Source organism: Aspergillus ibericus, assembly GCF_003184845.1.
Source record: "Aspergillus ibericus CBS 121593 unplaced genomic scaffold BO80scaffold_14, whole genome shotgun sequence".
Lineage (NCBI taxonomy): Eukaryota > Fungi > Ascomycota > Eurotiomycetes > Eurotiales > Aspergillaceae > Aspergillus > Aspergillus ibericus.
This window is the reverse complement of record NW_020292112.1, coordinates 424,669-451,625: the sequence shown is the minus strand read 5'-3', so window position 1 is coordinate 451,625 and position 26,957 is coordinate 424,669. Positions and strand designations below refer to the sequence as shown.

Sequence of the window (26,957 nt, the reverse complement as noted above, 5' to 3'; positions counted from 1 at the left end):
CGGCGGAATACGGACTGGTAAAAGGAGGCGACCTTGCCCGGGGTTTGGCGGTAGTAGTTGGGAAGTCCGAAGAGCAAAAGCAACCCGACGGCCCAGAGGAAGACCGCAATCGGGTAACAGATGGCACTAGGATGTCTCAGTGAGCGAAGTCGAAGGATCCGACGGTCTGGGGAATACTCACGTCATCTTCCAGGTGTTGGCGATGTTGCTCGTCGTGGTCAACAGGCCATCGCTGGACGCTTTGCTCAGCGTCGACCCCCAATACCACAGCGCGATAATATAAGCCGACTGGATGCCCTGAATGAGGCAGGCCCGGAAGATCCAGGTTTCCACCGGGGCACCACCCTCATCACCAAAGTTCAAGGCGAAGAAGATGGACCCGCTCGACGAAGCGGCGGCGTAGAAGCCACTGCCGACGTTCTGGATCCACCCCCGGGTGAACGAGTCGCCCTCCCAATGGGCCGAGCCGATGAAAATAAAGGCAATACCGTAGAGGAACCAGGGGGCGGAGAGGCACACGACTGACTTGAAGTACCGGAACACCAGCCACCAGAGGATGGAGGTAATCAGGTAGGTGGTGGCAATGCCATACAGCTTCTCGGCCGTCTCACCAACCTCGCCCGTGAGCAAGGTGATCTGATACGAGTTGGCAGCAATGATCTGCCCCAGGGCGAGGAACAACGAGTAAACCGGCCAGTCTCCGATCCGAAGCTGCATCCATTTCTTCAGGCCCGTGGGAGGGACATAGTCCTTGCCCAGGAGGAATTCGTCGTCCTCGGTGTCGCGGGATTCACTGTTGTCGTCGCCACTCACGTGCGAGCCGGCATCATCGTAGTACGAGCCCACGGGCGATGCGCCGTGCTTGTCCCGGAAGATGGACGAGGCCGGGGACTTGAGGCGACCGAGTCTCGCGTCGCGGAACTTGTCGAACCATTCCTTTTCACTCTTGATCAGATATTCTTCAATGCAGAGCTGCGACTCGGAGTTGGCCCCGTTCAGGCCCACCAGCCGCTTGTCGAAAGCCTTGTAGTACTCGCCGGTCGAATCGGTAAAGAAGGGGTCCACCTTTTGCAGCTTAAAGTCCGTCTTGGTCCCGACGACCGAATCCAGGGAGAGAACGGACGCGCTACTGAGCCGGCTACCCGCCTCGAGCAGCCGGGGCGGCGGCAGGAGACTCTGGGAGGGCGTGGGGATGGGACCGGGACTGGCGGGGGGCTGGTTGAATCGGGGATGCATCGAGTCTTGACTGTAACGGTTGGCACCGGGACTCGTCGGCAGGCCACCTCCCTGTTGCTGAACGGCCTGCAGGCGGCGGCCTTCCTCGACCTGGGCCGCGGTCAGAGTGTACTCGTCGTCTGCATCGGGATGCTCGGCGATGTCATCATCGCGGTCTTCCTCGACATCGGTCATGCCTCCAGCGGTGTCCTCGTGCTCGGGGATGCTGTCACGTTGGCGGCCACGACGGCCCCGGCGGTCTTGATGACCGGGACCCGAGCGAACACCCAGGGACAGTTGCCGGTGCAGACCCGATTTCGGCTTTTCGGTGCCACTGGGGCTGACGTCTCGGCTGTAGTTGGTCTTGGGGTCGGCGACGTATTCACTCAAGCGGTTCAGGTTAGAATAGCTGCTGTCCCGAGAATGCGCCATCGGAGTTTGGATGCCGGGCGGCATCAAGGGACTGGCGGGCTGACTCAAGATGCCCCCGGGCGTCGTCGTGCCCGATGGGGTGAAGGGGCGACCGTGGGACTTGACCAATTCCTTGTTATGCACCTGGATGGCCGTGGTTTGCAGGATTTCCAAATCTTCGACCCACTGGGCCACGGGGAAACGTTGTTTGGCCGAGCGGGCGCGCATCATAGCACGGGTTTCCGTTTTCGAACTCAGCGCCGCATCAATAGCCAGCTTGAATTGAACCAGCAAATGGGAGGTGGCGGTGGATTCGACATTGTACCACCAACCAGGCATCTGACCCAGACCACCGACACGCGCACCGATACCCAGAGCTCCCTTACGACCAAACTCGACGGCAACCAGACCAAAGGGCTCATCACGCGAGGGAATCAGCGCGAATTCGGCACCCGAGAAGATATAGGGAGGCAAGGCCGTGAACTCGGGGCGGGAAAACACGCGGCCGGGATAGACCTTCATCATGTGGTCGAGCTTGAGGGCGGCGAATTTCCCGTAGAGATCGATGACGGGGCCGACACAGATCAACTGCACATTGGGGCGCGCCTCGAGGACCGCGGGCATGACATCGGCAATCAGATCCACACCCTTCTGCATAGACCAACGACCAACAAAGACCAGCAGATCGGCATCGGGGTTCTGCTCGAGACCGGCCCATTCCTGGGCCTGGCGCTTGAGGTCACCACGGCCGGCCTCGTAGTCCTGATCCACATGGATGTCGTTGCTCATGGCGGCGGCCTGTTCCTTGCTCCATTCACCCACATCGGAGGGATCCGGGTTGGGCAGATTGCCCACCTTGCGGAGACCCCAGAAAATGGGATAACGCGCGTAGGAGCGCTTACCGTACTTCTTGGACACACCGACGGCACCGAAACCCTGCTGGTGCACCCGCAGATAACTGGCACCCGCGTGAAGCAAGTTGAACACCTCACCGAATTGCACATAATGCCGGACGTGTTCGATATCGAGGTTGAACACGGAGCACACTTCCTCCTTTTCCTTCTGGGTCCGCATCGGCCACAGACCCTGGAATTCGGCGTTATGCAGGGACAGACAGGCGGGGACGGTCTCGGGGAGCAGGTACAGTGGGGCCAGGGAACCGTGATAATCGTTGATATGGTAGAGGTCGATGGGGAACCGCTTGCAGGCCTCCGCAATACACTGATTCCAGGCGGAGTAGTAGATGGCACTGTTGAGATCGTCCATGCGGGCCGGGTAGGGTTCGGACTTGGACTGCTGACGGAACACAGGGGCATCGAGCAAGACGTAGGTGATGTTGTTCAAGACATGGTACTGGACCTGCACCTCATAGGAGTTGCCCAGAATGGTCACATTCATGGGCTCGGCCGGTTTGTCCACGGGGTAATCGACGCCGCCCACGCAGGGGACCACCCAGATCAGGTCTTGGTGGCCCAGAGTCTTACCCATGAGTTGCGCCATGACACCAAGACCACCGATCTTGATCTTGATGGCCCAATCCTCGATGTCGTATTCCATGGTGGCGATCAGGACCATGCGGCGCTTGCCGCTGGCCGCCCCGCCGATGGCCGTGGTGGCCTGCAGGAATCCGGACTTGTTGGCCAGGCGCATCAGCGGGTTCGAGTTTTCATCATCCCCTTTGCGGGACCGCTTGAACTTGCGGCGCAACGCCAACGGGATCATCTGGTGTTTCTCGCTGACACCGACCTGGTTGAACTTGACCTTGTAGAAAGACTTCATGAACGCCCACACGCCCAAGGCGCCCGTGACGACCGGCACGATCCAGAAGAGCACAAACATGGCGATCTGGGTATTCTGGTGGCCGACCGGGAAGAGCTGGAATCGCATGGTCCCATCGTCGATGAAGATATTCCAGGAGATGTAGGGCGAAGGCGGGTGCTCCGTGATATTGATGAGCGTCGCGGACAGAGAGGAAGGCGGCATGCGGTCGAGAACGGAATCGTTGTCAGCGTCACCCAGCACCCAACTTTGGTCGGGCTTGCCGTCCGGATTCATACCCCAGATGTTCAACTGGGCTTGGGCCGGCCATTCGGCGGTGAAGTGGTACTTCCAGATGCCGTCCACGCTGTCCTGTCGGACGACGTTGTCGAGACCGGCGTCGTAGCCGTACTGGTTGTAGGGCCCGTTGAAGAAGACGTGGGGGAAACGACGCGGGACCTGTTCATCCCAGCCCGAGTCGCCCTCCTGCACGTAATCACTGCTGCCGGTCCACCGGCTCCAGTACTCCACGCGGACGTGGTTGCCTTTCCAGGCCTGTTTCTTGGTGCCCGACCATTCGAGCTTCTCAATGGTGTCGTTACCACCCTGGTAGGGCATCCAGTCCGAGAAGGTGGTACCCCAGTTGGTCGAGTACCGATATTTGTCGGCACCGGCGGCGTGGTGTTGGATGAACAGGGTGCCGTTGGATTCCTCGTGGAGCAGACTGCTGGAGTAATTGGCGGTGGTGAAGATCATGGGGTTATCGATCTGGCCAATCCGGAAGAGGAGATGGTCGACCGCGTTCGTGGTCTCGTTTCCACTGGCGGTGCTGACGTTGTTGACCGTGATGCGATGCACGCCGTTATAAACGCCCGTCAGGTTCGCCGTCCACATCCACGCACTGGGGATCTGTCCCGTCAACGTGGTGTTGGTGGCGGTGATGTTCTTGCAGCTGACCGTGGTCGAATCCACCGAGGGGGCCTTGCCGATCTCGGTCGAGGAGTTGATGGAGATGGACTGGGTCACGGAGTCGCAATCCATTGCCTCGGAGAAATACAGTTCGATGTTCACGTTCTCATCCGCGTTCGGGGCCACGGTCGACCGGAGGGGGTAATCATGGCCGGGCGTGAACTTGGTGAGCATCGGGCCCGCCTTGACGAAGCTCGCGATCGGCACGTAGGCACGAAACTCATAGGCGTCCAGGGTCATGTTGGCCAAACAGCCGTTGTACTCGGTGGATCCATTCAGGCCCAGCTTGACGGGACTAGCAATCAGTTCCTGCTCGTCGTACGGGTGGAACAGGTTTTTGACCCGGGTGCCCGAGGGAAACGCCGAGATGAGGGCCGTGTCATTGTCCTGGCAATCGAATTTGAAGTCGATGGTGCGGTTGGTGTTGTGGTAGACCAGCCAGATGGGCTGGTTGTTGGCATCGGAGCCCAGATCCTGCACATCCGCATTGACGTCGCGCAGGATGGACCACAGGCCCGTCTCCGTGGCGGTGCCGTTGGAACCGGGATAATACACCTCCTCCGTCATGTTGGAGAGCTTCTGAATGGTATAACCATCGTTGAGCACGGGGAACTGCTCGCGCATCTGGTACATGTGCTTGATGATGTTGCGCACCGGATGCGACGGGTCCCGGTGGTCGTAGGCCACCGTGGGGTCATGGCATCCATTCCGGCCCGCCTCGATGGGCCAGTTGTAGTACTGCGAGGAATCCAGGGAGAAGCAGCCATGATCCCGCCAGGCCGTGGCGGGCGACATGGCCTGTCGACCGTAAATGTAGTTCGCGGCCGTGGCATCGAGGATGTAAAAGGCCTGTTCCTCACCCCAGAGGAGGAGGGGAACGCCGGGGAGCAGCAGGGTAGTGATATACTGCCCCAGCAACTGTCTCTCCACGCCCTTCTCCACCGTCGGCCAGCGGAAGACATCCTGGTTGGTGGCCCCGTACATGTGGCGGGGGTCAAACTTGCCCGTGTTGGGATTGATCAGATCGTTCGACTGCAGCATGAGGTTCCAGGCATCCACCCAGTCGACCGGGACATCGTAACCCGCCGCCAGATTACCGTCCATCCCCAGGAAACGGGTCAGGGCGCGGTAAATGGAGTAGTGGAAGGCCGCGCCGTCAATGGCCTCATGGCCGGCCTCGCGCAGGAAATACTGGGCATCCGAGGTGTTGGTAAGCTTCATGGCCGCCTCGGCCGTGTCCGGGTACTGGTTTGGCTGCCGGCCGCGGCCCAAATAGATGGAACCGAAGGTGTTACCACCCGTGATTTCACCGGCGATGAAGAAATTCTCCTTGCCCACGGCGCGGGCACACTCGCGGTACGCGCTGGACATGTCGCCGAGCGCGTCCACAGTCGCCTGCGTGGCCTTGTCGTACCGGAAGCCGTCGATATCGAGCGACTCGATGATCATGCAGGAGTGACGGATCAAGCGCTCTCGCACCGAGGGGTACCATTCGCGCAGTCGATCCTGCACGGAGGCGAACTTGGCCAACTGACGTTCCCAATCCGGGAACACACCGAAGGCCTCGATATCACCATACTGGTCGAAGTCACTGTCGTAACACCCGACGAGCTCTTCGGTGACCGTCGCTTGGACGGGATAGCCGTTCTCAAACCAGAAAGTGGGATAGTCGCATGTGGCGTTGTACGTATTGCCAATGTCAAAGTCCACATAGCGGCGGTCCGTCTTCCACTGCGTCTGATGTTCCTTGACCGAGAAAGGGGTGGTGGTGTTCAGATAGCCGTCGAAACCAATCAAGTCCCCCATTCTGCGATGGACCGTTAGCGAGGGTTCCCGGGAGAAAAGGGGGCAGCGGAAGACTCACGTTGCGATGGTGTTGTCGAAAATGACATACATGCCGCGCTTGTGGATTTCCGTGATGGCATCGCGCCAGGTTTGCAAGTTACCGTAGTGTTGGTCCAGCAAGGTCGTATCCAGCGCCGAATAACCGTCAAACCCCCAGGGCTGGTTCATCAGCACCGTACCGGCGAGATACAGGGCCTAGACATCGTCAGCAAAAGATCTCGCGCGGTGTGCAAGCTCGGGAAACCGACCTTGATCCCCATGCCCTGCAAATAGTCCAAGGTATCCACCAAGCCAGCCACATCGCCACCATGACGCATCTGGTTGGAGGAGAGGTCGTGTTCGAACAAGGTCCCGTTGATGTTATCATTGGTCGGGTCGCCGTTGACGAAGCGGTCGAGAAAGAGGGTGTAGACGGGGAACCGCCAGTTGTCCGGGGAGGGGAAATAGTCCCCGGTGTGATTGGGCCATGTTCCTGTGTATTCGGCGGGGTTGGTGGCCGCCTGGTTCTGGTTGAAGTTGTAGTCGACGAGGGCCTCGTCGTAGGGCCAGGCTGCTGCTGTTGTTGCAAACCAGGCGAGCAGCGTGCCGGAAAATGCCCACTTCATGCTGGAAAGCGAAGGTCGGGGGGCGACCCGGGAGGACTACCGGCCGGCAAACCAGGAAGACGACACTCGTGTCAAACCCGTGGTGATGATACAATGGGATGGAAGCAAGAAGTTGGAAGACAATCCAATTAAATCAGATGGAAAGCCGCGTCCGTCTGACCGAGGTCGTGTGCGTTCAGTGTTGGTGGTGGTGAGGGATCGCCGGAGAGATGGACCGATAACGAGTGATAGGTAGTGATGAGATAACGAGAGGCACCGCACCGCATTCAACGAGTGTGAAGTCTATAGGGCCAAACACAACAACAAAAACACAAACACACGCATGAGGGGGGGGGGGAGAGGGGGGGGGGGAAGGGAGAGGAGTGAGGAGGAGTGAGGAGGGAGTGAGAGTGAGAGCGAGCGAGAGAAAGAGTGAGAGAGTGAGAATCAGCGGGACAAAGAAAGGATGAAAGTGAAAAGGCTAATCACTAGCAACGCAGCTGAGGCTCACCATGCGCGAGCCTAACGGACAGCAGTGATAAAGTGGATCGGGGGGGCAGGAGAGACGAGACGTCTCTGCTAATAATAACCTGGCGCTGACTGGAGGGCCCCGACCAGCTCAAGGCTAAAGTATCAGATACACCGGAGATACTGGATACTGGATACTGGATAGATACTGGATATCGCCTATCGTGCCCCCTTGGTGAGATATAGAGGGAGTTAGTGACTGCGCCGGTGTCCTTTTAGTCCCTCCACCGTCCGGGTTTGTGGGGGGAGGTGCCTTTTTGGTGAGGGGACCGCCAGCAGGGCTCCCCGAGTCCCCAGATGAATAATACTAAGAATACCAATAATGATAAATAAAATAAAAAAAAAAGTGTAATAATCAGTGGAATACGTAGTGACGGTGGTGGCCAACGGATAGCTTCGCAGGAAGGCCAAAAAAAAAAGCCATGCTCGTATATCCGGGAACCGTTAGGTTTCCTCTCGGACCGGGTGGAGCCCAAAGGGGTGGGATGTCTTGAACTCGATACCGAGCACATCACTTTGGTAACACCCCTCCCGGAGTGTGCTCATCACGCCAGATCAAAGTAGCATTGTTGAGAGAAGGACAAACTGAGAAACAGGGAAACCGGGCAACCTTCATTTCGAAACTTGAAAGGGGTAGCATCCACGCCCCCGAAGGCCTGGTTCAGTCAGTGGTTGTAACCTGACCTGACCTGACTTGATTGATACCAAACGTACCTCCATGATACCGTGGCTTGTAGCCAATCTCGGTAACGAAAAGTTTATTGGCCCATCCAAGACCTCTAGTGCATGATATGTCTTACTGGCATTCGGACCTACGTTCAATTGCTGCGTTTTGCACCGGAAGATACGGCGCATGCAGACTCTGATAAGGGCGGGCCCTCCCGATTGGTGCTGCCGGATGCTGGTGGGGGCTGAGGCCAGACTACCGCCTGACTAAGGCCCGTAGTACCGTCATGTATAGTGCGGTATACGCAATACCACAGTCATACCACGTCCTCTTTCCATACTAACTGGGGAGTGGTGGCTAGGGGGGGAGTTCAACACCGCAGAAAATGCGGGATGCATGCCGCAGGTGGTTGTGGTGGTGGTAATGGTGGTGGATGGTTGGTTTCCAGATCCATTGGGTCAGATTGGGATTCCCGGGTCAGCCCAACTTCCCGTTGCACAGTTGCAAAAATTCCACGATTCCAGAACGCTGTCACTGACCGAGTGGGGGCCCCTGCACCCCGGCCCAGGCCCAATCGGGCCTACGCTGGGCTATTTTGGCACGCCGGGAAGGGTCCGTCCGGTCAACTGCTGCTGCTGCTCTTTGCTTCACAGGGCTTCCCTCGGACTTTGCCCCTCGCAGCACACCTTGCCACTTACTTGAACATTGGCCTGGGAGACGAGAAGTCAGCAGAAGAGAGAATATCAGCTGCAGGAGACCGTCTCTTCTCTCATTTCGCATGGCTTACTTTGCATTGCTCATTTCTCAGTGCTCATCAGCCACCACACCACGGTGGGATCAATCACGCCGCCCCAAACCTGCTGGCTGGCCGTCGGACCCAAGCCTGGGTCGTGTGTCAGAGCTGGTGGGCGTTTGTGCCAATCCGCGCCCGTTATCTCTAGGCGAGGGTGGGTCCGCAGCAAAGGATTACGGGATCGCAGCCTATTCGGGGCCGATGGGGTCCTTGGGGGAACCCTTGGCAGTGGCACTAGACCCCGAAGGGTCTGATCGGATAAAAGAAGGCCCAGCCGACTGCCAATAGAACCATGCATGTCTTACCCTGCCCATTTCCCATCCCTCGCTGTCCAATAATCACCATTAAATTGATTCTTATCCGCCCGGGCAAAATACACGATCCCGAGGACCTGACCTCTCCCAGGCCAATCGTCCCTCACGTCCCCCAAAACCACCGAGGAGTATGGTTCTCGTACCATACATACGTTCGGAGGGACTGCGAAACTTGCAGGACCGCCCTTACCAGTTTCTCAATTTCCAGGCCAAGCCCGCTGCCAAGCCCACCGGGCTGTGTAAGGTATTATTCTTAGCTCAGCAGAAAAATTCACTGATTACATGCTCCCATCAGAGCCATCAGTGGGGAGAGGGTCTCACCTATTCTTATGATTCTGCTTATGACAGTACTCTGTAATTAATAGAATAATTAATCCTGAGAATCAGGGGCATGCATAGCAGGATGATGTGATAATAGTATCCCCGCCAGCCTATCCCTGCCAGTGCTTATCAGTCGTTCGTGCCGCACTGATAACCTCCAATCCAATTTCTCTGCCAAGCCCTCGTCCTTTCCATTGGTTCCTGATCGATAGATAGGGAAGATGGAGAAATACTACTAGCTGGTCGATAGTGCTGCCCTCCTCGTTCGCTCGGGGTCGACCCTGCGATCAGCGCCCTAAAACTGAGCCGAACCACTGTTCCCTGACTGTCTCACATTATCTAATCTTCTAATTACTAGTCCCTCACAATATTGGCAGACCCAGTCCAACCAACGTCCTAGTGCTCCGTAGTGCTCTGGAGTCTGCCCTAAGGTAGGAACATGTCTCACAAACCCCCCCATTCAGCCCATCCGGCCCATCGGAATGCCCGGTTGTCTCTCCTTCCCGCTCTTTGTTCCTGGTGGCAGCCTTAGCATGGCTGCAATCCGCCTGACACCGTGGCAATGGAGCTGGGGGGCGCCACTCAATGTGCCTCGACAGGGGATCGTGCTAACGCCGACGTGACAGCTGCAGGGGAGCCCGAGGGTCCACGGCCAATGAGGAGACCAGGCTGGCAAACATTGATCCGAGGGGCTGCATGGCCTGGGAGGGAACGTGATGGGATGGGTGGTTTTTCAGGGACCGGGGGAGGAAAGATCGATGGTTCTCGGGTATTGGGCGGGACCTTGGCTTGGGGTTCCGGAAAATCAGACCAAGCCTTCACGATGATGATGGTGGTGGTGAGGATGAAAATGAGGGTACTCCCACATGGCAGAGGCACTCACGCATGGCTGCATTCTGCTGCAGATCTCATTTGCCTGTCACACCGGCATCGGCCTGCTAATTGCTAAGTCCTAAAGCTCACTAACCGCAATGCCGAGGGCATTCAAGACATGAGATGAGGGCCCCGGAGTTAGGGCTCTCCTTACAGCCTGAGTTGCTCCACCGGCTGTTCCCCAGAACTCTCTCTTTCTCTCTCTCTCTCTCTCTCTCCTTCTCCTTTCCTCTTCTTCCCTACTGTCCATCCTTTCCAATCCTTTTCTTCATCCCAATGCCTCACTCACTGACCTGATCTGACTTCGCGTTCGGGCTTTTCTTGCCATCCGTCCTTCGTTTGGGTTTCACCATCGCCATTCTTTTGCCCTTGTGCGTAGTTTCTACCGTCGCTCTTTCACCGGTTCAGGCCCTACCCGCATCATTCCTTTTGCGCGGAGGCCTTGAATTTCCCCCCAGCAATCCACCCACGACGAATTGTCGCTAATTCCCAGATCCACCCCCAATTCCCCTTCCCCATCGCCATGCATTCCAGGTCTGTCCTTCGGACCCTCGCGGTGGCCGGGTTGTTAGGGTCGTCGCTGGCGGCCACCACCGAGGAATGGAAGTTGCGGACCATCTATCAAACCATGACCGATCGGTTCGCGCGCACCGATGGATCCACCACAGCCCCCTGCAACACCACCGAGGGCTTGTACTGCGGTGGCACCTGGAAGGGCATGATCGACAAATTGGATTACATCCAGGGGATGGGCTTTGATGCCGTGATGATCTCGCCGGTCATCGAAAACATCGACGGCCGCGTGTCGTACGGGGAAGCCTACCACGGCTACTGGCCCTTGGATCTGTACTCCCTCAACTCGCATTTCGGCACGCATCAGGATCTGCTGGATCTGAGCGATGCCCTGCATGACCGCGGCATGTATCTCATGATGGACACGGTCCTCAACAACATGGCCTACGTGACCAATGGCTCGAACCCAGCCACGTCGATTGACTATTCCGTGCTCACACCGTTCAACAGCTCGTCGTACTATCACTCCTACTGTAAGATTTCGGACTGGAACAACTTCACCAACGCCCAGCTGTGCCAGACCGGCGACAACATCGTGGCGCTGCCTGATCTCTTCACCGAGCACAGTGACGTCCAGGAGACCCTGGAGAACTGGGCCAAGGACATCATGTCCACCTACTCGATCGACGGCCTTCGCATTGATGCGGCCAAGCATGTGACGCCCAGTTTTCTGAAGAATTTCGAGAATGCCGTGGGCAGCTTCATGACCGGTGAGGTGATGCAGCAGGAAGTCTCGACCATCTGCGAGTACCAGAACAACTACATTGGCAGTCTCCCCAACTATCCGATCTACTATGCGTTGCTGCAGGCCTTTACCCTGGGCAACACGACGGCCTTGGCCACCCAGGTGCAGGCTATGAAGAACGCGTGCCGCGATGTGACGGCCCTGGCGTCGTTCTCGGAAAACCACGATGTCGCGCGCTTTGCCGGCCTGACCAAGGACCTGGCGGTACGAACCGCCCCTTGCTTGACCCCCCCCGACCCCTCGCTAACCCTCCCACACAGCTTGCGAAGAACGTGCTCACGTTCACCCTCTTGTTTGATGGCGTGCCCATCATCTACCAGGGTCAGGAGCAGCATCTCGATGGCGGCTACTCGCCCGTCAACCGCGAGGCCATCTGGCTGACCGAATACAACACGGACGCCGACCTCTACAAGCTGATCACCAAGCTGAACCTCATCCGGAAGCACGCCGCCCGGCTGGACCCACACTACGTGGACGTCCAGACGACCACGGTGTTCGAGGGAGGCAGCGAACTGGGCTTCCGCAAGGGCGTCGATGGCCGACAGGTGATCATGCTGTTGTCGTCGCAGGGCGCGAACGGCGGGTCCTACAACCTGTCGATGCCGGTGAGTTTCACGGGCGGCACGGTGGCGACGGAGGTTCTCAACTGCGTCAACTACACGGTCAACGACCTGAGTGAACTGGTGGTCCCAATGGACAAGGGCGAGCCGCGGGTGTTCTTCCCGGCGGATCTGATGCCGGGCAGTGGGCTGTGTGGCTTCCCCGTGTCGAACGTCTCATACGCGACCCTGAAGACCAAGGCGGCCAGCAAGGCTGCGGCCGTGGCGGCGTCCGGAGGCATCCCGACGACGGGGAATGTGGCCTCTAGCGCCTTGTTCTCCCTGGGCGTGGCCGCAATGGCGAGCCTGGTGCTGGGAGGGTTGTAAATACCACGGGAGTTGTATCTATCTGGGGGGAGCAAATGGATGATTCTTCTACTGTATATTATTGTACTCTTTGTTACTGTCTTGATTTCATATGATACCCGATCGTACTAGTCTCTACGTTTGTTGTTGTGCCTGTGTGGCGCTGTCTCTCCTGCTGGGGTTGGGGCCGGACCCGCAGCAATATATATAGTAGGATATCACGGTAGTTGCCCGGTCAGAACTATGACAAATTAAATACAATAGCGCATGCAGAGCGAGTATCTCATATCATCTGGACATGTAGATTTTGCAGAGCGCTCTTTCTCTCTCAACCTTGTTTTCTTTTCTGGTTTGATTTTCGCCTGATGCATCGGAGTCGGCCTCCCGAGAAACGAGGGTGTCGGCGGAGCTCCGAGGCTACCGTTGGGCTAAAAAAAGCTCCCATTGGCGGGCCCACCGGGGTTCCGAACGCCTCCTGAGGCGGATGGAACCGTCATGATTCTGACATAGTACACAGCACTATCAGAACTGCTTCGATTGACTTGGATTTAGCACCCTCCGCTGGCAGTCAGCTGATGCTTCGGCTGGAATATCCGCTGTACTCCGTCTAGTTCGCTCAATCGGGCCAGCTACACCGCGGGAAGCTATCCCCGCCACCATGTTTTCCTTCTTGACCTGCCACCGTCGCCGAAGCAAGGGACAGCCGCAGCTCTCCTGGAAGCAAATTGAGGGTGAGCTACCCCCGAGCGCCCCCCCCCCCCCCGGGGATTGGAATTAATGCATGGAGTCTCCCAACAGACGCCGCCCATGACCTCGAGTCGCGGCCCTCCTGGACCGCCCCCGACAATACCCTGTTGATGCAGGCATTTGAATGGCACGTCCCGGACGACAAAGCCCATTGGCGTCGGCTGCAGCATGCCCTCCCGGGGTTACAGGCCATTGGCGTCGACCATATCTGGATCCCGCCCGGATGTAAAGCCATGAATCCGTCCGGAAACGGCTATGACATCTATGACTTGTATGACCTCGGCGAGTTCGATCAGAAAGGCGCGCGCACTACCAAATGGGGTACCCGTCAGGAGCTGGAGGAGCTCGTGGCCCATGCGCAGGCCCTGGGGGTTGGGGTCTACTGGGATGCGGTCCTTAATCACAAGGCGGGTGCGGATTACCCGGAGCGGTTTAAAGCGGTGAAAGTCGATCCGAAACGTATGGTTTTCTGTGTGTCCCTGGTGAATCCTGAACGGTCGATTGTTGATTGAAGCGTCTCCTGCAGGACGAGATGTCGAGATCTCCGACCCCGTCGAGGTCCACGGCTGGGTGGGGTTTAATTTCGAGGGTCGAGGCGATCAGTACAGTTCGCTGAAGTATCACTGGCAGCATTTCAGTGGTGTGGACTGGGATGATACGCGGCAGGAAAACGCCATCTACAAGATTTGCGGTCCGAATAAGGGCTGGGCCTCGGATGTCGGCCAGGATAATGGCAACTACGACTATCTGATGTTCGCTGACCTGGATTACTCGCACCCTGAGGTCCGCGAGGATGTCTTGCGATGGGGAACGTGGTTGCAGTCGGTCGTGCCGCTGAAGGGGATGCGTCTGGATGCAGCGAAGCACTTCTCAACGGGCTTCCAGAAGGAGTTTATCGACCATATGCGCCAGACGGCCGAGGGCAAGTTCTTTGTGATTGGGGAGTACTGGTCATCGGACGTGCGGACGTTGGTCCGGTACCTCGAGGAGATGGAGTATCGCGTGTCGGCCGTGGATGTGCCGCTCGTGGAGAACTTTTCGCGCATGTCCAAGGCGCGAGGGGCGGATTTGCGCCAGGTGTTCCAGGGGACGTTGGTGCAGAGCAAGCCTGATTATGCGTTGGTAAAGTAGCGCCCCGATGGAGGTACTCCGTGCTGACACGATGCAGACATTCGTTGCGAATCATGATACGGTCAGTCATTCTCGCGTTGAAGTCTTCATGCCAGATCCCAGACTAACTCTCGCAGCAACCCGGACAAATGCTCGAGGTAAATCACTCTCGCGATCCGCCCCGAAAAACATACTCAGTCTATGGTAGAATGTGGTCGAACCGTCCTTCAAACCGCTGGCGTATGCCCTCATCTTGCTCCGCCAAGGCGGCACCCCGTGTGTGTTTTACGGTGACCTGTACGGCATCAACCACGGCGCGCACCCGATGACGCCCGCCTGCGAGGGCAAGCTCCCGATCCTGATGCAAGCGCGCAAATTATATGCATACGGCGAACAACAAGACTATTTCGACCAGCCCAACTGCGTGGGTACGTACCATACCCTCTCCACATCCCCCCAAAGACTAATTGGACGATAAATGATAATGGCAAACAGGCTTCGTCCGCTACGGCAACGCAACCCACCCCTCCGGCCTAGCCTGCGTGCTGAGCACCGGAGGCCCCGCCCAGAAACGCATGTACGTCGGACGGCGACACGCGGGCGAGCAATGGACGGATCTCCTCCGCCGGCAGCCCGGGGCGGACGATCCGCCAGGGGCCACCACGGTGACCATCGACGCGGCGGGCTATGGGGTGTTTCCAGTGCCGGGCCAGGTGAGCGTTTGGGTCAACGGGACGGCACCTGGCCGAGACCAGATGCACCAAGTACCATTGTAAGTTCGGCCATTTGTCCGGGGGAGCTTCTTCCAGAGTTTCTATTGCCTTCCCTTCCACATCCACATCCACATCCACATGGCCATCCCTAAACAGGAACGAGGAAGAGCTAACAGCAATGGACCCAGTGACGTCAACATCTACCGGAAATAACACCCCTACTCCCTACTGAACACAGTAATCAGTCGATAGTCTACGGAGTATCCTAAGACATGACCCTATCGAATATATAGATAGTGTATACTAGTTAAACCTACCACCCACCAGCATCCCGATGAATCATCACCGACTAAGGACCATTAAAATTACTCCAAGACACACCACACCAATCAAATTCCCAGCCCACCCAAAGTCACCCGCTCGGATCGAGCAATCCCGTGTACTGTGCAGGGATCAAGTTGGGTTAGTGTAGGTGGTTCGGCACCACCCGACCGGCCCTCTTCTTACGAGAGTCCTGCAATGTATTTTGCGAAATTAAATACCAAAGTAACTTACGTACAGTATGTATGTATGTATGTATCCTGTACAAAGTACTTACGGATCATCGGGTCTCTGGCTGATTCTGGTTGATGGGCATATGTGGATCCAGTCAGGGTCTTCGCCCCATCCCCATCTCCATCCTCCCAAGTTCAGGTTTCGAGTTCGAGTCCAAGGAACTAGGAAGGGGGGTTCTGCTTATCTTAGTCATACACAGTACACAGGTAGTTAGGTAGGTCTTGGATACCCCTTACTTGATTCTCCTTCCTGGATTAATTATTGGGATTTACTGAGATATAAAGATACTATCTACTCCGTATTTGTCTGGGCATGAAATATGCTGTGCTATGATACTGTATAAACTGAGATCGATGCGATCTGCTCCTTACTAAGTACGACCCACCACGATCATCGCCACGGGCGCTGCTGGTGGTGTGGTGGCGGCTGCCGGCGGATGTGTTCGCCAAGAGTGCTGGCTAGCTACCCTACCTGGCTGGACTGATAAGGCTACAGTGGAGGTCTCGAAAAAATACTCCGTACATAGTACATAGTATATAGTACTCAAATCGGATTAATACGAGCGGGTAGCTAGCTAGCTATGGTATAATACAGACGCAACCACGGTATGAGGGATCAGATTAGGAAAAAGCCTCCGGTCGGAAACCTTAACTCATCCAATGGATGGACGATTACAGGTTGATGGCCAACAGACCCATCAACAAGCCGGCAGCAGCGGAGAGGGGTGCGGTCAGGGAAGTGGCAGCACCGGTGGACAGCGGCGCGGTGGTGGAAGTGCCGTTGGCGGAAGTACCGGCGGAGGTACTGGCGGTGGCGGACGCCCGAGCGGAGGACCCTGTGGTCGAGAGCGTGTTAGCCGCCGAGGAAGAGGAAGTCAGGCCGGTGGTCGAGGAGCCGATGGAGGAAGATGAAGTGGTGGCGGCGGTGCCAGTGGAGGAGGAAGAAGAAGTACCAGTAGTAGAGATAGTAGTGGCGGTGGTGGTGCCGGAGGAGGAGGAAGCAGAAGAGGTAGAGGAAGAGGACGAAGAAGAGGTGGTGGCAGAGCTGGAACCCTCGACGTTGAACTGCTGGGATTGCGCCAGGATGCCGCTGTTCTGGGTGGAGGTGGACAGCAGGTTGATCTGGTAGCCCTTGCTATGAGACGGTTAGTCCATCATCTATGGAATCTTGATAGGCATCGAACGGACCCATCGCTAACACCCGACAGGCCCGACACGGTGTAGGAACCCGACGAGGTGTCCACGTCGGAAGCAATCTTCTGCTCGACCGTGGGGTAGACGGCGTTGTTGACCAGGTAAAGATCGAAGGTCGAGGGATCGGTCCTGAGTCAGTCAGTAAGCGGCGATCGGATGGAGGTCAGTTGGGAGGGAACATACGAGACCGAATCCCACTTCACAGTGAAAGACTTGGACAGGTCGACATCCTCACCCTTGGTGGGCGAAGTGACCTCGAGGGCTGCCACCGGTTAGTTCGATCGGATCAGAGAAAAGAACCCAGGGGAAGACAAACCGCCGACGAAGGCAGCCAGAGGCAGAAGAGACACGGCGTACGAGAAACGCATGATGAATGATGAAGCGAGGGAATAAGTAGCGAACCGCGCGAACTAAGGAACGAGAGTGATGGGAATCAAGTGAAGGAGTCGAACCCGGAGGAAGCGCGCGGGTTTAAATAGCAGGTGGTAGGGTTGATGTCTCACACTTTTTTCCACTTCCCAGTTAATGGGTCAGAGGCCGCCGCCGCCACGAAAATTCTGGGGTTCGACGGTGTTCGCGCTGTTACTATTCTTGTCCCACGACGGGATTTCATGACTGCTGTCGAATGGTTTACACTGGAAATCCTATATATAGCCTGAGTCAAACCAAAAACCCGACGGGCGCGATGGAGAGGTTTCTGATGACAGGAGACCGCGGCGATGCCCGGATTGGGCCCGTTTCAGTTGGGAGGAGTCGGGGCGGGGTGACAGCGCATCAGTCGCCTCTCGGTTGGCTGATACTGATACCCTAGATACCAGGAGGGACTACTCCGTAGATAGGACCAGTAGGACTAGCATGATAGGCTGATAGCAGTCTGCTTTGGTCGTGCCAGCACCGCCACTAGGGCCGCCTTGGCAGGGCCGACAAAGAAAAACCGCCAACTGATCAGAAATGAGGAGCAATGACGAGAGTCCGTCCAAACTCAAATCTCGTCCTGCGAAGAGTCCCATCTACTGAGTACTCCCTGATGCAAGGGACTCAGCAGGGGAGTGGTGCCTGTCTCGGGTCGGAAATCGGCTCGTATTACTGCATCACTTCCGGGTTCCGAACCGATACTGGAACGCGTGAGATTTGGCGGGCAGTGGCCAACTGGCACGGCAGGCACCAGGCTGGTCTGTATCACTTCCCCTCTTCAATAAACTCTGCAAGATGCACCACCGTTGTGCAGAAGCCGTCCGACTTGCAATCTGGATGATGTGGATCGTACCAGGCATCAAGGATTGATCGATCGTAGCAGGATTTCTTCCACTATCGCTTCGCACCGAACTGGCTGATGGTGACATGTCACATCGCATCAATCGGTCGGAGTGGAGAGCCGTGTTCCTCGCACCTGTCAACCCCGTGCGTGCGATAGATCATGATGACCTCTTTTCTTTGAGATTTAGCATTGTAGTACCTATTCGGTGGGCATCGCTGCATTTGCATGTGCGAGACCTTGTACCTGCGGTAAGCCCATCCACTTCTTAGGGTTGAGTACGTTGTGATGAATCAACTGCACCCTGCGTGACAGAAGAAAGGATCGACCGCTCCAATGACACTGAACCTTGCAGCGGAGGGAACGAAGAGATCGGTAACGAGACCGAGTCGACCACTGACCTCGTCATGCGCCCTCGTCGGATCGGGCTGGTGAATGACAAATACGAGGACTTTCCGCGTCTGCAAATTTAGATGATCGGTATTGATACCCAGGATGGATTTCACGAGGCGGTCTTGATACGTGGGCACGATCCATGGCTCCCTTTCAGATACACTTGTACGTAAATATTGCAGCGAAAATGATTTGTCCACTCTGATCATTCTAGGGCTGGGTCAAAGTGGCTCTGCAGGAACTCTGCCACACACTGATCGCAACAAGTGTGGCATAGGGATAAGCTTGACACAATGATGTACGCTACATGCAGCGTCATAAGGTCGATCGGTAGACAAATGGGTTGCTCGCAAATTGGGATTCGCGGGTGTCCTTGATTCTTTTATATAAGAGAGAACCCCTGCTTACTGGGGAGAGTTTAGCGGGCATCCATTAGATGCAATCTATGCATCCTCATCTCGCTGCAGCAACCGATCATCCTCGAAGGATTCTATCAAGGGCTCCCCCAGCTTTGTTGATGTTCATGTGCGCACAAGTAGGTAAAAGATCGCTGACATGGGTTAGTCCATTCCTTGCAGGCTCCCATCAAACCGCCTCTCGATCTGCACTTCTGCAGCCAGGGATATTGCCATCGGTAGGGCTTCTGGCGCATTCTCGAGATACGCCTCGACAAGCCACCGATGACTCTCCCAAATCAATTCTCCAGCATGCGGCTCTAGACTAAGGCGCCATCAAGGAAGAAAACCCTATATTGGAGGATCCGTCCGTTCTCGTCCAGGATCTGGGAGAGGATCAGTTCGTGGCTTGTTGGAGGCCCGCCAAGCGCGATACGAGACGCAAGGAGGTGAAGAATGCCATGCAAACGAGGTTGAAATTAAGAGCGATGACTGGCCCTGGAGGGTACCTGAGTAAAAAGGCCCCTAATTAACAGTTGCAGCCAACCTGGGGTTCCATCTGAGATGGATCATGCAGTTTCCACCATGGGTTGTCGGTGATGATGTATAGACCTCATCGCAAGTCCATCCCCTTGGCCATTCACGAAAGGATACCTGCATGCTAGGCAGGTGTTATGCACAGTGATGAAGTAGAGAAGTAAAACAAAGAAAACAAAGACAAGAACAGAGGATTCGACCGAGAAATCAATTCATGTAAACAGAGGTTAAGCATCACTCGCCGCACTCTGGATCTCCCCACGCTATTCACCAGATTCCACATGGTCTTGAGTAGCCCGCTTGCACGCCTTCTAACAACCAACTTTTGACCACCAACTCATCCTGATGGAAACAGCTCATATGCAAATATGATCAGGCAATGTTCCGTAGCACTGACTCAGACTATACCTGTCGCCAAGGACGCCCAGGGGGGAGGGAATTTCCGCCCAGGCGAGGATTAGCTGCAACCATCTCCCACGTCATGGACGGGGTTTCTCCATGGGCAAGCCAGCCATAGTGGGGAAGCCCCTCCACTGGACTCCGGTGCGAGCCGTCCGGGCTGGGGCAGTTCCAGGATTCTGTTTCACCACTGGATTGGTGATGGATCGCGGACGAGTACCTAGGAGTCGTGGTGTCGGAGACGGGCGCGGTCGGGCAGGTCGGTATGTCCGATCTCGGCAGGGCAGAATCAGGGCACGAGGCAGCCCGAGACGGTCTCAGCGGCGTGCATTGCTGTCTTGCCCTCCAGAATGAGGCAGAACGATGAGGATCATGCTGGTTAGAATGCAGACGTGGATGCATGCACGGCCAGTGATGACACTCCCGAGGAGGCCTCGAGGCCGACCTAGGGCTGGAGAAGGGAAAACCCCAATTGTGGCACAATACACTCCCAGACAAGCATGTCTTTGTTCGCCGGGCCAGAAAGCGAAGAAAGACATGCTTGTCTGGGAGTGTATTGAGAAGGAGAGGAGACGATGTTTCCGGAGGCCTTGCCAGTGGCAGCCCGCGGACGAACATTCCTCATCTCCAAGCCCAGCATCGGCGGCGTTCGTCTATCTCTCGACCGCATTCCTCTGCATTCCATTGTTGAACGAGTTCGGTCAACAGCCGCTCGTGGCAGGCGGAGGAGCCGCCAAATCCACCATAACAATAACAATCTTCATCATAACAATGGCGAGCAAATATATAAGACCCGGCTCGACCGGGTCCAGGTCAAAGAGTCTGTATCTATCGACCATCGACCACCCCGATCGCCTACTTTCGCCCACCATCCGCCTCTCTCGACATCTCGGCTGCTTCCTTCACCATGAAGTGGTCTCACCCCAATGGGCTGGCCTTGCCCATCCTCTCCACGCTCTTCCAATGGGCCTCGTGCCGCGTGGTCGACTTCCGACTCGACCTGACATGGGAAGATAGTAACGTCGCCGGCATCTCGCGCAAGGCCATCTTCACCAATGGACAAGTGCCTGGACCGGCCCTCCGGGTGCTCCAGGGCGACCAGGTGCGAGTGATGGTCAACAACTCGATGCCCTTTGCCACCACCATCCACTGGCACGGTAAGTGACGGCCTGCCTGGGTCTCTCTTTCATCCGGCCTGCCGGCTAACCCACGGCTCTAGGCATCGCCCAGTATGGCACGCCCTGGTCCGACGGCGTCCCGGGTCTCAACCAAGCCATGATCGAGCCTGGGGAGGAGTTTGGCTACGAGTGGACGGCGACGGATTACGGCTCCTACGCCTATCACGCCCACACCCGGGCGCAGATGGACGACGGTCTCTATGGTGCCATCTATGTGGAACCCAGTGCCGACGTGGAGCGCCCGTTTAGTCTCATCAGCAGCCTCCCGGAGGATCAAGATGCCATGCTGCAGGCGGAGAAGAACACGCATCCCATCATGCTCTCCGACTGGCGGTCCTTCACCTCGGAGGAGACCTTGCAGATCGAAGAGGACTCGGGGGTGCAGGCCTACTGTGCCAGCTCCATCCTCATCAATGGCAAGGGCGCGGTGATCTGTCCCCCGCAGGACCATATCAACGATCTGACCCGTTCGGGCGAGCAGAATGCCCTGGGCAATAACACCATGTCGGACATGGGGTGAGACCATTTATAACCCGTCTTGTTGTGCTGTGTCGCAATGGCTAATCGTGTCCCAGTTGCATGCCTCCCCTGCCGGCCCGCCTGGGCTTCTTCCCATTCAATATCACGAAAATCCCCACGGGCTTCTATCAGGGCTGCGTACCCACCCAAGGGGAACAGGAAGTGCTGTCCGTCGACCCGGCCTCCGGCTATGTCAGCTATGACTTGATCAGCATGACCGGCACCTCCAACCTCGTCTTCTCCATCGACCAGCATCCCATGTACATCTACGCCGTCGACGGGCAATACGTCGAGCCCCTGATGGTCGATGCCATCAACGTGTACGCGGGCGCACGCTTCTCCGTCCTCGTGAAGCTCAACCAAACGGTGGGCCAATACACGGTGCGCGCCGCCAACAAGTTTGCCAACCAGATCATCAACGGCACCGCCATCATGTCCTACACCGGCGCCGATCCCACCATCACCAACACCTCGTCCCCGTATATCAACGAGCTCGGCACGGCCGCCGATCGCGACCGCTCCGTCATCATCCTGGACGAGGCGAAGATCGTTCCCTTCGCGGCGGATCCCCCGGCGCCAGTGCCCGACCAGACCCAAATCCTCAACGTGAACCTCTATAATGCCTCCTACCGTTGGGTCCTGGGCGAGGCCAGCTACCCCATGTCCAACGAAGACCTCAGTCCCGTCATCTTCAACTACAGCTCCATCCCCGCGCAATATACCATCACCACCAAGAACAACACCTGGGTGGACCTCATCTTCAACATGACCACCATCGGCCAGCCCCAACACCCCATCCACAAGCACTCCAACAAGTTCTACGTGCTCGGGTGGGGCGACAGCGCCTGGAACTACTCCTCCGTGGCCGAAGCCATGGAGTACATCCCGGACAGTTTCAACCTACAGAATCCCCAACGGCGCGACACCTTCCAGACGCCGCCCTCCACTCCGAACAAGAGCTGGTTGGCCCTGCGCTACCATGTGGTGAACCCAGGGCCCTTCTTCATCCACTGCCATCTGTCCATGCACGAGATGGGCGGCTTGGCCCTGGCCATCCTGGACGGCGTGGATGCCTGGCCCACCGTGCCGGACCGATACCAGTTGCCGGTGGTGGCGGATGATCCTACCACGCATCAACTGATCAGTCATCCCAAGTTTGATTAATCGCCCTAGTCTTAGTGATTGCCCTTCCTATTTCACCCCCCCCTCCCTTCTATTGCATCCGCCGATGAGGCGCAGGCGTCAGCGGCTGTCATTCTGCATCTTCGGCATCCGGTGTTATCTCATTGTTTGCATCTTCTTTGATAAAAAGATTTTCATTCCTGGCGTTGGATATGGACTGTTTTTTTTATTACACGTGGGTTGTTGCTTTCATGGCGTTACTTCAGACTCTGCATCTATCATGGCATTTAATCATCAATCTATTACATCCTTTCCAAGAGAACAATACCCTCTCAAACCAGCATATCTAACAAGGAACCCCAGTAAGCGTACAGCAGAGATAACTACCTAGTACTATGAGAATAAGTCCATAGTAGTGACAACGTGGCATTCCCCCTTACACCACCACCCAAAAAAAAAAAAGAAGGTAATCAAAACAAACAAATAAACAAACCCCCCCCCCCCCATCCCTGTGGAGTCCGCCACTTGTCATCCGATGTCAAACCTAAACCCAATAACTTAATCCTACTATGCATACATACCAGACTAGACAGACTAGATCCGCTGCACACATACCGGATCCATTCCGTGAGAGATGAATTTTATCAGGAATCAGAATATCATAACATCTACCTTGATTATGCTCGTTGTCGTATAGGTAGCATGTATATGTAAAGGTAGAATGTAGATAGATAGGTGGGCATTCCAGAGAGATGAGTTTGGGGTGTGTGGGAGACTACTATCTATGTCTAATTTGATGGTGGGGGTATTGAATGTGAGGGACTTACTTGGATGGGGTGGGCGGGTGTATACGACCTATGTATGCTAGTATGGTATCGTGGTAGCGATGGATGGAAGAGCAGAGTCAGGGGATCGGTAAGATAGTGGCTGCCTGGTATCGACAGGGAGTAGACGCGTTGCTTTCCTCGGTGATGATGGCTGTCGGGTATGGCTGTGGGTGAAAACAAGTACTCGTAGCGTCAGATTATCGGATTAGATACAGAGGTTGGTGATTTCACCCGGCTAAACACTAGGCATAATCATAATATACAATTTGTGCACGACTCCGTCGATGGGTATTGGTCATCACCACGCCACCGTCGAACTCAGCCCATCCAACTCCCGCTGGTAGTTCCGATGCTGCGCAATCTGGTAGAAGAACAATCCCACAAAATCCTTGGCGTCCGTGAGGATCTGCACCCCCGCCTGGAAGCTCTCCGGCTTCTGGACGCCCCCCGCCGTGACCACGCCGTACCACTCCACCGGCTGCGACTGGGAGGCCGTCGCGACGTGCACATCCAGCACACTGCCCAATGCCTCCTTGATCAGCTCGGCGGCTTCGCCCGTGCCGGCCAGCGGCTTCAGGTGGCCAAAGGTTTCCGCGATCCAGTACCGGATCTGTCCATTCTGTCGCAGCGTCTGCACGTGCGGTCCGCCCGGGATGAAGGTCGCATCGAACATGGTCGACCGCTGGCCGTCGTACTGGTGGTCCGCAATGATGCCCTGGGACGTCTCCTTGGATTCGCCATCCGCGTAGATGGGCGACCGCTTGGTGCCAATGACGAAGGGCAAGGCCCCGGCCGCCGTCACGGCCGTCTGCACCCCCTTGAACGCCACGGGGTCGTATCCATCGCCGATCACAATGGCAATGCGCCGACTGGCGATGGTCGGAGACTTGGGGGGGAACTCCGTCTGCGACAGGTGAATGGCTTGTCGGCCGTGGTTGGCCATGAGGGCCTTCTCCGGAATCGGCGCGCCCACGGCTTCGGCCACCTTCTGCGCCAGCTCGAGGTCGATTTCCGCCAACCGCTTGCCGGCCAAGCGCTCGTAGACAATGGGGTCATCGCAGTGGTCCAGTTCGAAACTAAAGGCCTTGATCATGTGCAGCTTCTCGTGCTCCGACATGGAGTTGAAGAAGAGTTGGGCCTGAGAGTGGTGCTCGCGGAACTTGGGGCCCAGCGCGCGTCGCTTCCGACCGGTGACCGGCGCCGGGTAGGACTCGAAGCCGCCGCCTTGGGGCGCAGGATCATCGGGCTTGGCCGCCTCGAACCGGTTGGGCCAGTAGTTGACACTGCCCTTGGTGATCCGGTGGCGCATGGCCCCGTCGCGGTTGTGGTTCAGCACGGGACAGACCGGTCGGTTGATGGGGAGCTCCTCCCAGTTGATTCCCAGACGGCTAATCTGAGTGTCGAAGTAGGAAAAGTTCCGTCCCTGCAGCAGCGGGTCGTCGGAGAAGTCAATCCCGGGTACGATGTGCGAGGTACAAAAGGCGACTTGCTCCGTTTGCGGGAAGAACTCATCCACGTTGCGGTTGAGCTCCAGCACACCGATGGTCCGGGGGGGAACCAGATCCTCCGGCCAGATCTTGGTGGCGTCGAGGATGTCAAAGTCAAAGTCATCCTGCTTCTCCTCCGGGATGGTCTGGATCGACAGGTCCCATTTCGGGAACGCACCATTGTCAATGGCCTCCATCAGGTCCTTGCGGTGGAAGTCCGGGTCCTGACCCGCGAGCTTCAAGGCTTCGTCCCAGACGAAGGAATGCACACCCAGATGGGGCGTCCAGATAAACTTGACAAAGTGGCGCTTGCCCTCCTTGTTAATCAACGAGAAAGTGTTGACACCAAACCCTTGCATCATCCGGTAGGACCGGGGAATGGCGCGGTCCGACATGGCCCACATGAACATATGGGTGGCTTCAGGGTGTAGGTAGCAGAAATCCCAAAAGTTGTTGTGGGCTGTCTGGGCTTGAGGAACTTCATTGTGAGGCTCGGGCTTCACCGCGTGGACTGCACCAGGTTAGCCAGGTCGGTGGCACGGAGGCAACGAGACATACCGAAATCAGGGAACTTCATGGAATCCTGGATAAAGAAGACGGGGATATTGTTGCCAACAATGTCCCAGTTACCCTCGTCGGTGTAGAACTTGGTCGCGAATCCACGGACATCGCGCACCGTATCGGCACTCCCCTTACTGCCCTGCACGGTGGAAAAGCGGACAAAGACGGGGGTATTCCGCGAGGTATCTGTTAGAACCCCCGCATAGGTGACATCTTCACAGCTCTCGAGCAGTTTAAAGTTCCCGAATGCGCCGGTTCCCCGCGCGTGGACGACACGCTCGGGGATCCGCTCATGGTCGAATCGGTGGATCTAACGGTTATCAATCATCTGCGTCTCCTCTACTTCATGACAGATACCATACCTTCTCTCGGGCGATCTGATCCTCCAGCAGGGAAGGTCCGGTGTGACGGTCGTCAACCGACCGCAGCCATTGGTCGGCATTGCTGATGGGGACACCGTGGTCGGTGGTCTGGCGCTGGTTGGTGGTGACATCCACCATGTCGCGCTCGAGGTCAACACTCTTCTTGTTCTTCGAGGCAGCACTTTTGACCGCCTCGTGGGCTTTTTCGAGCCCCTCTGCAACAACAGTGGCCATGGTGAGAGTGCCGGGAGGTTGAAGATAGGACTATCGGGATGGAAGGAATTGGAGGGCAAAAGGAGACTGAATGTAAAGCGACCGGGGAGGAGACGGCTTGCATATAAGCTGATATACCTCGGGGTCTCATGGGTAATGGCGAGCATCTGGTTGGCTGGTGAATGGCACGTAACCATGACGTCGGGAATGGGACGTCACCGTGACCGACGATCCCCTCTCAGAATCCAGCCGATATAGACCCTCGGGGAGAATGGCACAAAAGCAGGATCACTAAAACACACTGGAACCTGATTGCCGGCGTGAACCGGTTGCTCCCAGCACGTTCAATGGCGGCTGGAGGAGAAGATGTTCATGGCGGTTGGCGGATTCCCAGCTCAGCCCTAGGATAAGGTTAGATAAGACCGTGACACAGTTTCCGCTGCTGCTACTATATACTACTATGTGCTGCACGGGTGGACCCTGACCCGGCCCCTGACCCCGGCACTTGTAGATAGCTGTATGTTAAAATGGTCCATCCTATGTCAGACCTTCTTCGGGAATCTTCCCGATAATGAGCAGTTAAGCGCCTCTATGCATCGAAGCGCGTCTGCAGCTTGTCAAAACACCCCTTTCCAACCAAGTTGAGATCGCAATGGGAATGTTAACAGGTGCCGATACGTTCCTTCTCCCAGACATGTTCTGGCACTGCCGGTCGCAGGCAATGATTAAACCGGTGCTCACGTTGTTGCCGCTGATTTTGCATTCTCCCGCTAGTGATTATCGAGCATAGGGCTAACCGACCCTCCGAAGCCCGAAGCCAACGGCGTCGCACTTAGATTATTTATGAATGACTTAGTGCTCAACTAAGCCCCAGACGCTAACTAACGTCC

At 56.6% G+C, this 26,957-nt stretch overlaps 7 protein-coding genes across 7 annotated transcripts; 4 read left to right on the top strand and 3 right to left on the bottom strand.

The window, feature by feature from the left end:
• Window positions 1-25: 25 nt before the first annotated feature.
• On the bottom strand, window positions 26-7,164 carry BO80DRAFT_41879 (alpha-1,3-glucan synthase). Its single transcript, XM_025718281.1, has 3 exons — window positions 6,447-7,164; window positions 6,218-6,393; window positions 26-6,160 (listed from the first exon to the last, which is right to left on the bottom strand). Exons 1-3 carry the CDS (start codon window positions 6,801-6,803, stop codon window positions 178-180), a joined length of 6,516 nt encoding a protein of 2,171 aa, XP_025576517.1. The 5' UTR covers window positions 6,804-7,164; the 3' UTR covers window positions 26-177.
• A 1,510-nt stretch (window positions 7,165-8,674) lies between these two features.
• On the top strand, window positions 8,675-9,061 carry BO80DRAFT_424103 (uncharacterized protein; the record flags this gene model as incomplete). The annotated part of the gene is made up of 1 exon (XM_025719195.1): window positions 8,675-9,061. The coding sequence occupies exon 1, from the start codon at window positions 8,756-8,758 to the stop codon at window positions 9,056-9,058; it is 303 nt and encodes a 100-aa protein (XP_025576516.1). The 5' UTR covers window positions 8,675-8,755.
• Window positions 9,062-10,801: 1,740 nt separating this feature from the next.
• Window positions 10,802-12,522, top strand: BO80DRAFT_433900 (alpha-amylase; the record flags this gene model as incomplete). The annotated part of the gene is made up of 2 exons (XM_025720846.1): window positions 10,802-11,800; window positions 11,857-12,522. The coding sequence occupies 2 exons, from the start codon at window positions 10,802-10,804 to the stop codon at window positions 12,520-12,522; spliced, it is 1,665 nt and encodes a 554-aa protein (XP_025576515.1).
• A 637-nt stretch (window positions 12,523-13,159) lies between these two features.
• BO80DRAFT_454328 (alpha-amylase) lies at window positions 13,160-15,134 on the top strand (the record flags this gene model as incomplete). Its single annotated transcript, XM_025722066.1, has 7 exons — window positions 13,160-13,232; window positions 13,300-13,707; window positions 13,775-14,370; window positions 14,417-14,440; window positions 14,496-14,516; window positions 14,567-14,786; window positions 14,854-15,134. 7 exons carry the CDS (start codon window positions 13,160-13,162, stop codon window positions 15,132-15,134), a joined length of 1,623 nt encoding a protein of 540 aa, XP_025576514.1.
• Window positions 15,135-16,456: 1,322 nt separating this feature from the next.
• BO80DRAFT_321659 (GPI anchored serine-threonine rich family protein) lies at window positions 16,457-17,187 on the bottom strand (the record flags this gene model as incomplete). The annotated part of the gene is made up of 4 exons (XM_025715135.1): window positions 16,457-16,756; window positions 16,810-16,948; window positions 17,003-17,081; window positions 17,136-17,187. Coding segments are annotated over 4 exons (570 nt in total), but the record flags the coding sequence as incomplete, so codon positions are not given.
• Window positions 17,188-20,637: 3,450 nt separating this feature from the next.
• BO80DRAFT_379440 (laccase) lies at window positions 20,638-22,912 on the top strand. Its single transcript, XM_025716776.1, has 3 exons — window positions 20,638-20,955; window positions 21,018-21,492; window positions 21,552-22,912. Exons 1-3 carry the CDS (start codon window positions 20,706-20,708, stop codon window positions 22,657-22,659), a joined length of 1,833 nt encoding a protein of 610 aa, XP_025576512.1. The 5' UTR covers window positions 20,638-20,705; the 3' UTR covers window positions 22,660-22,912.
• An 830-nt stretch (window positions 22,913-23,742) lies between these two features.
• catA (catalase catA) lies at window positions 23,743-26,088 on the bottom strand (the record flags this gene model as incomplete). The annotated part of the gene is made up of 3 exons (XM_025721400.1): window positions 23,743-25,442; window positions 25,490-25,802; window positions 25,855-26,088. 3 exons carry the CDS (start codon window positions 26,086-26,088, stop codon window positions 23,743-23,745), a joined length of 2,247 nt encoding a protein of 748 aa, XP_025576511.1.
• Between the last annotated feature and the right edge of the window lie 869 nt (window positions 26,089-26,957).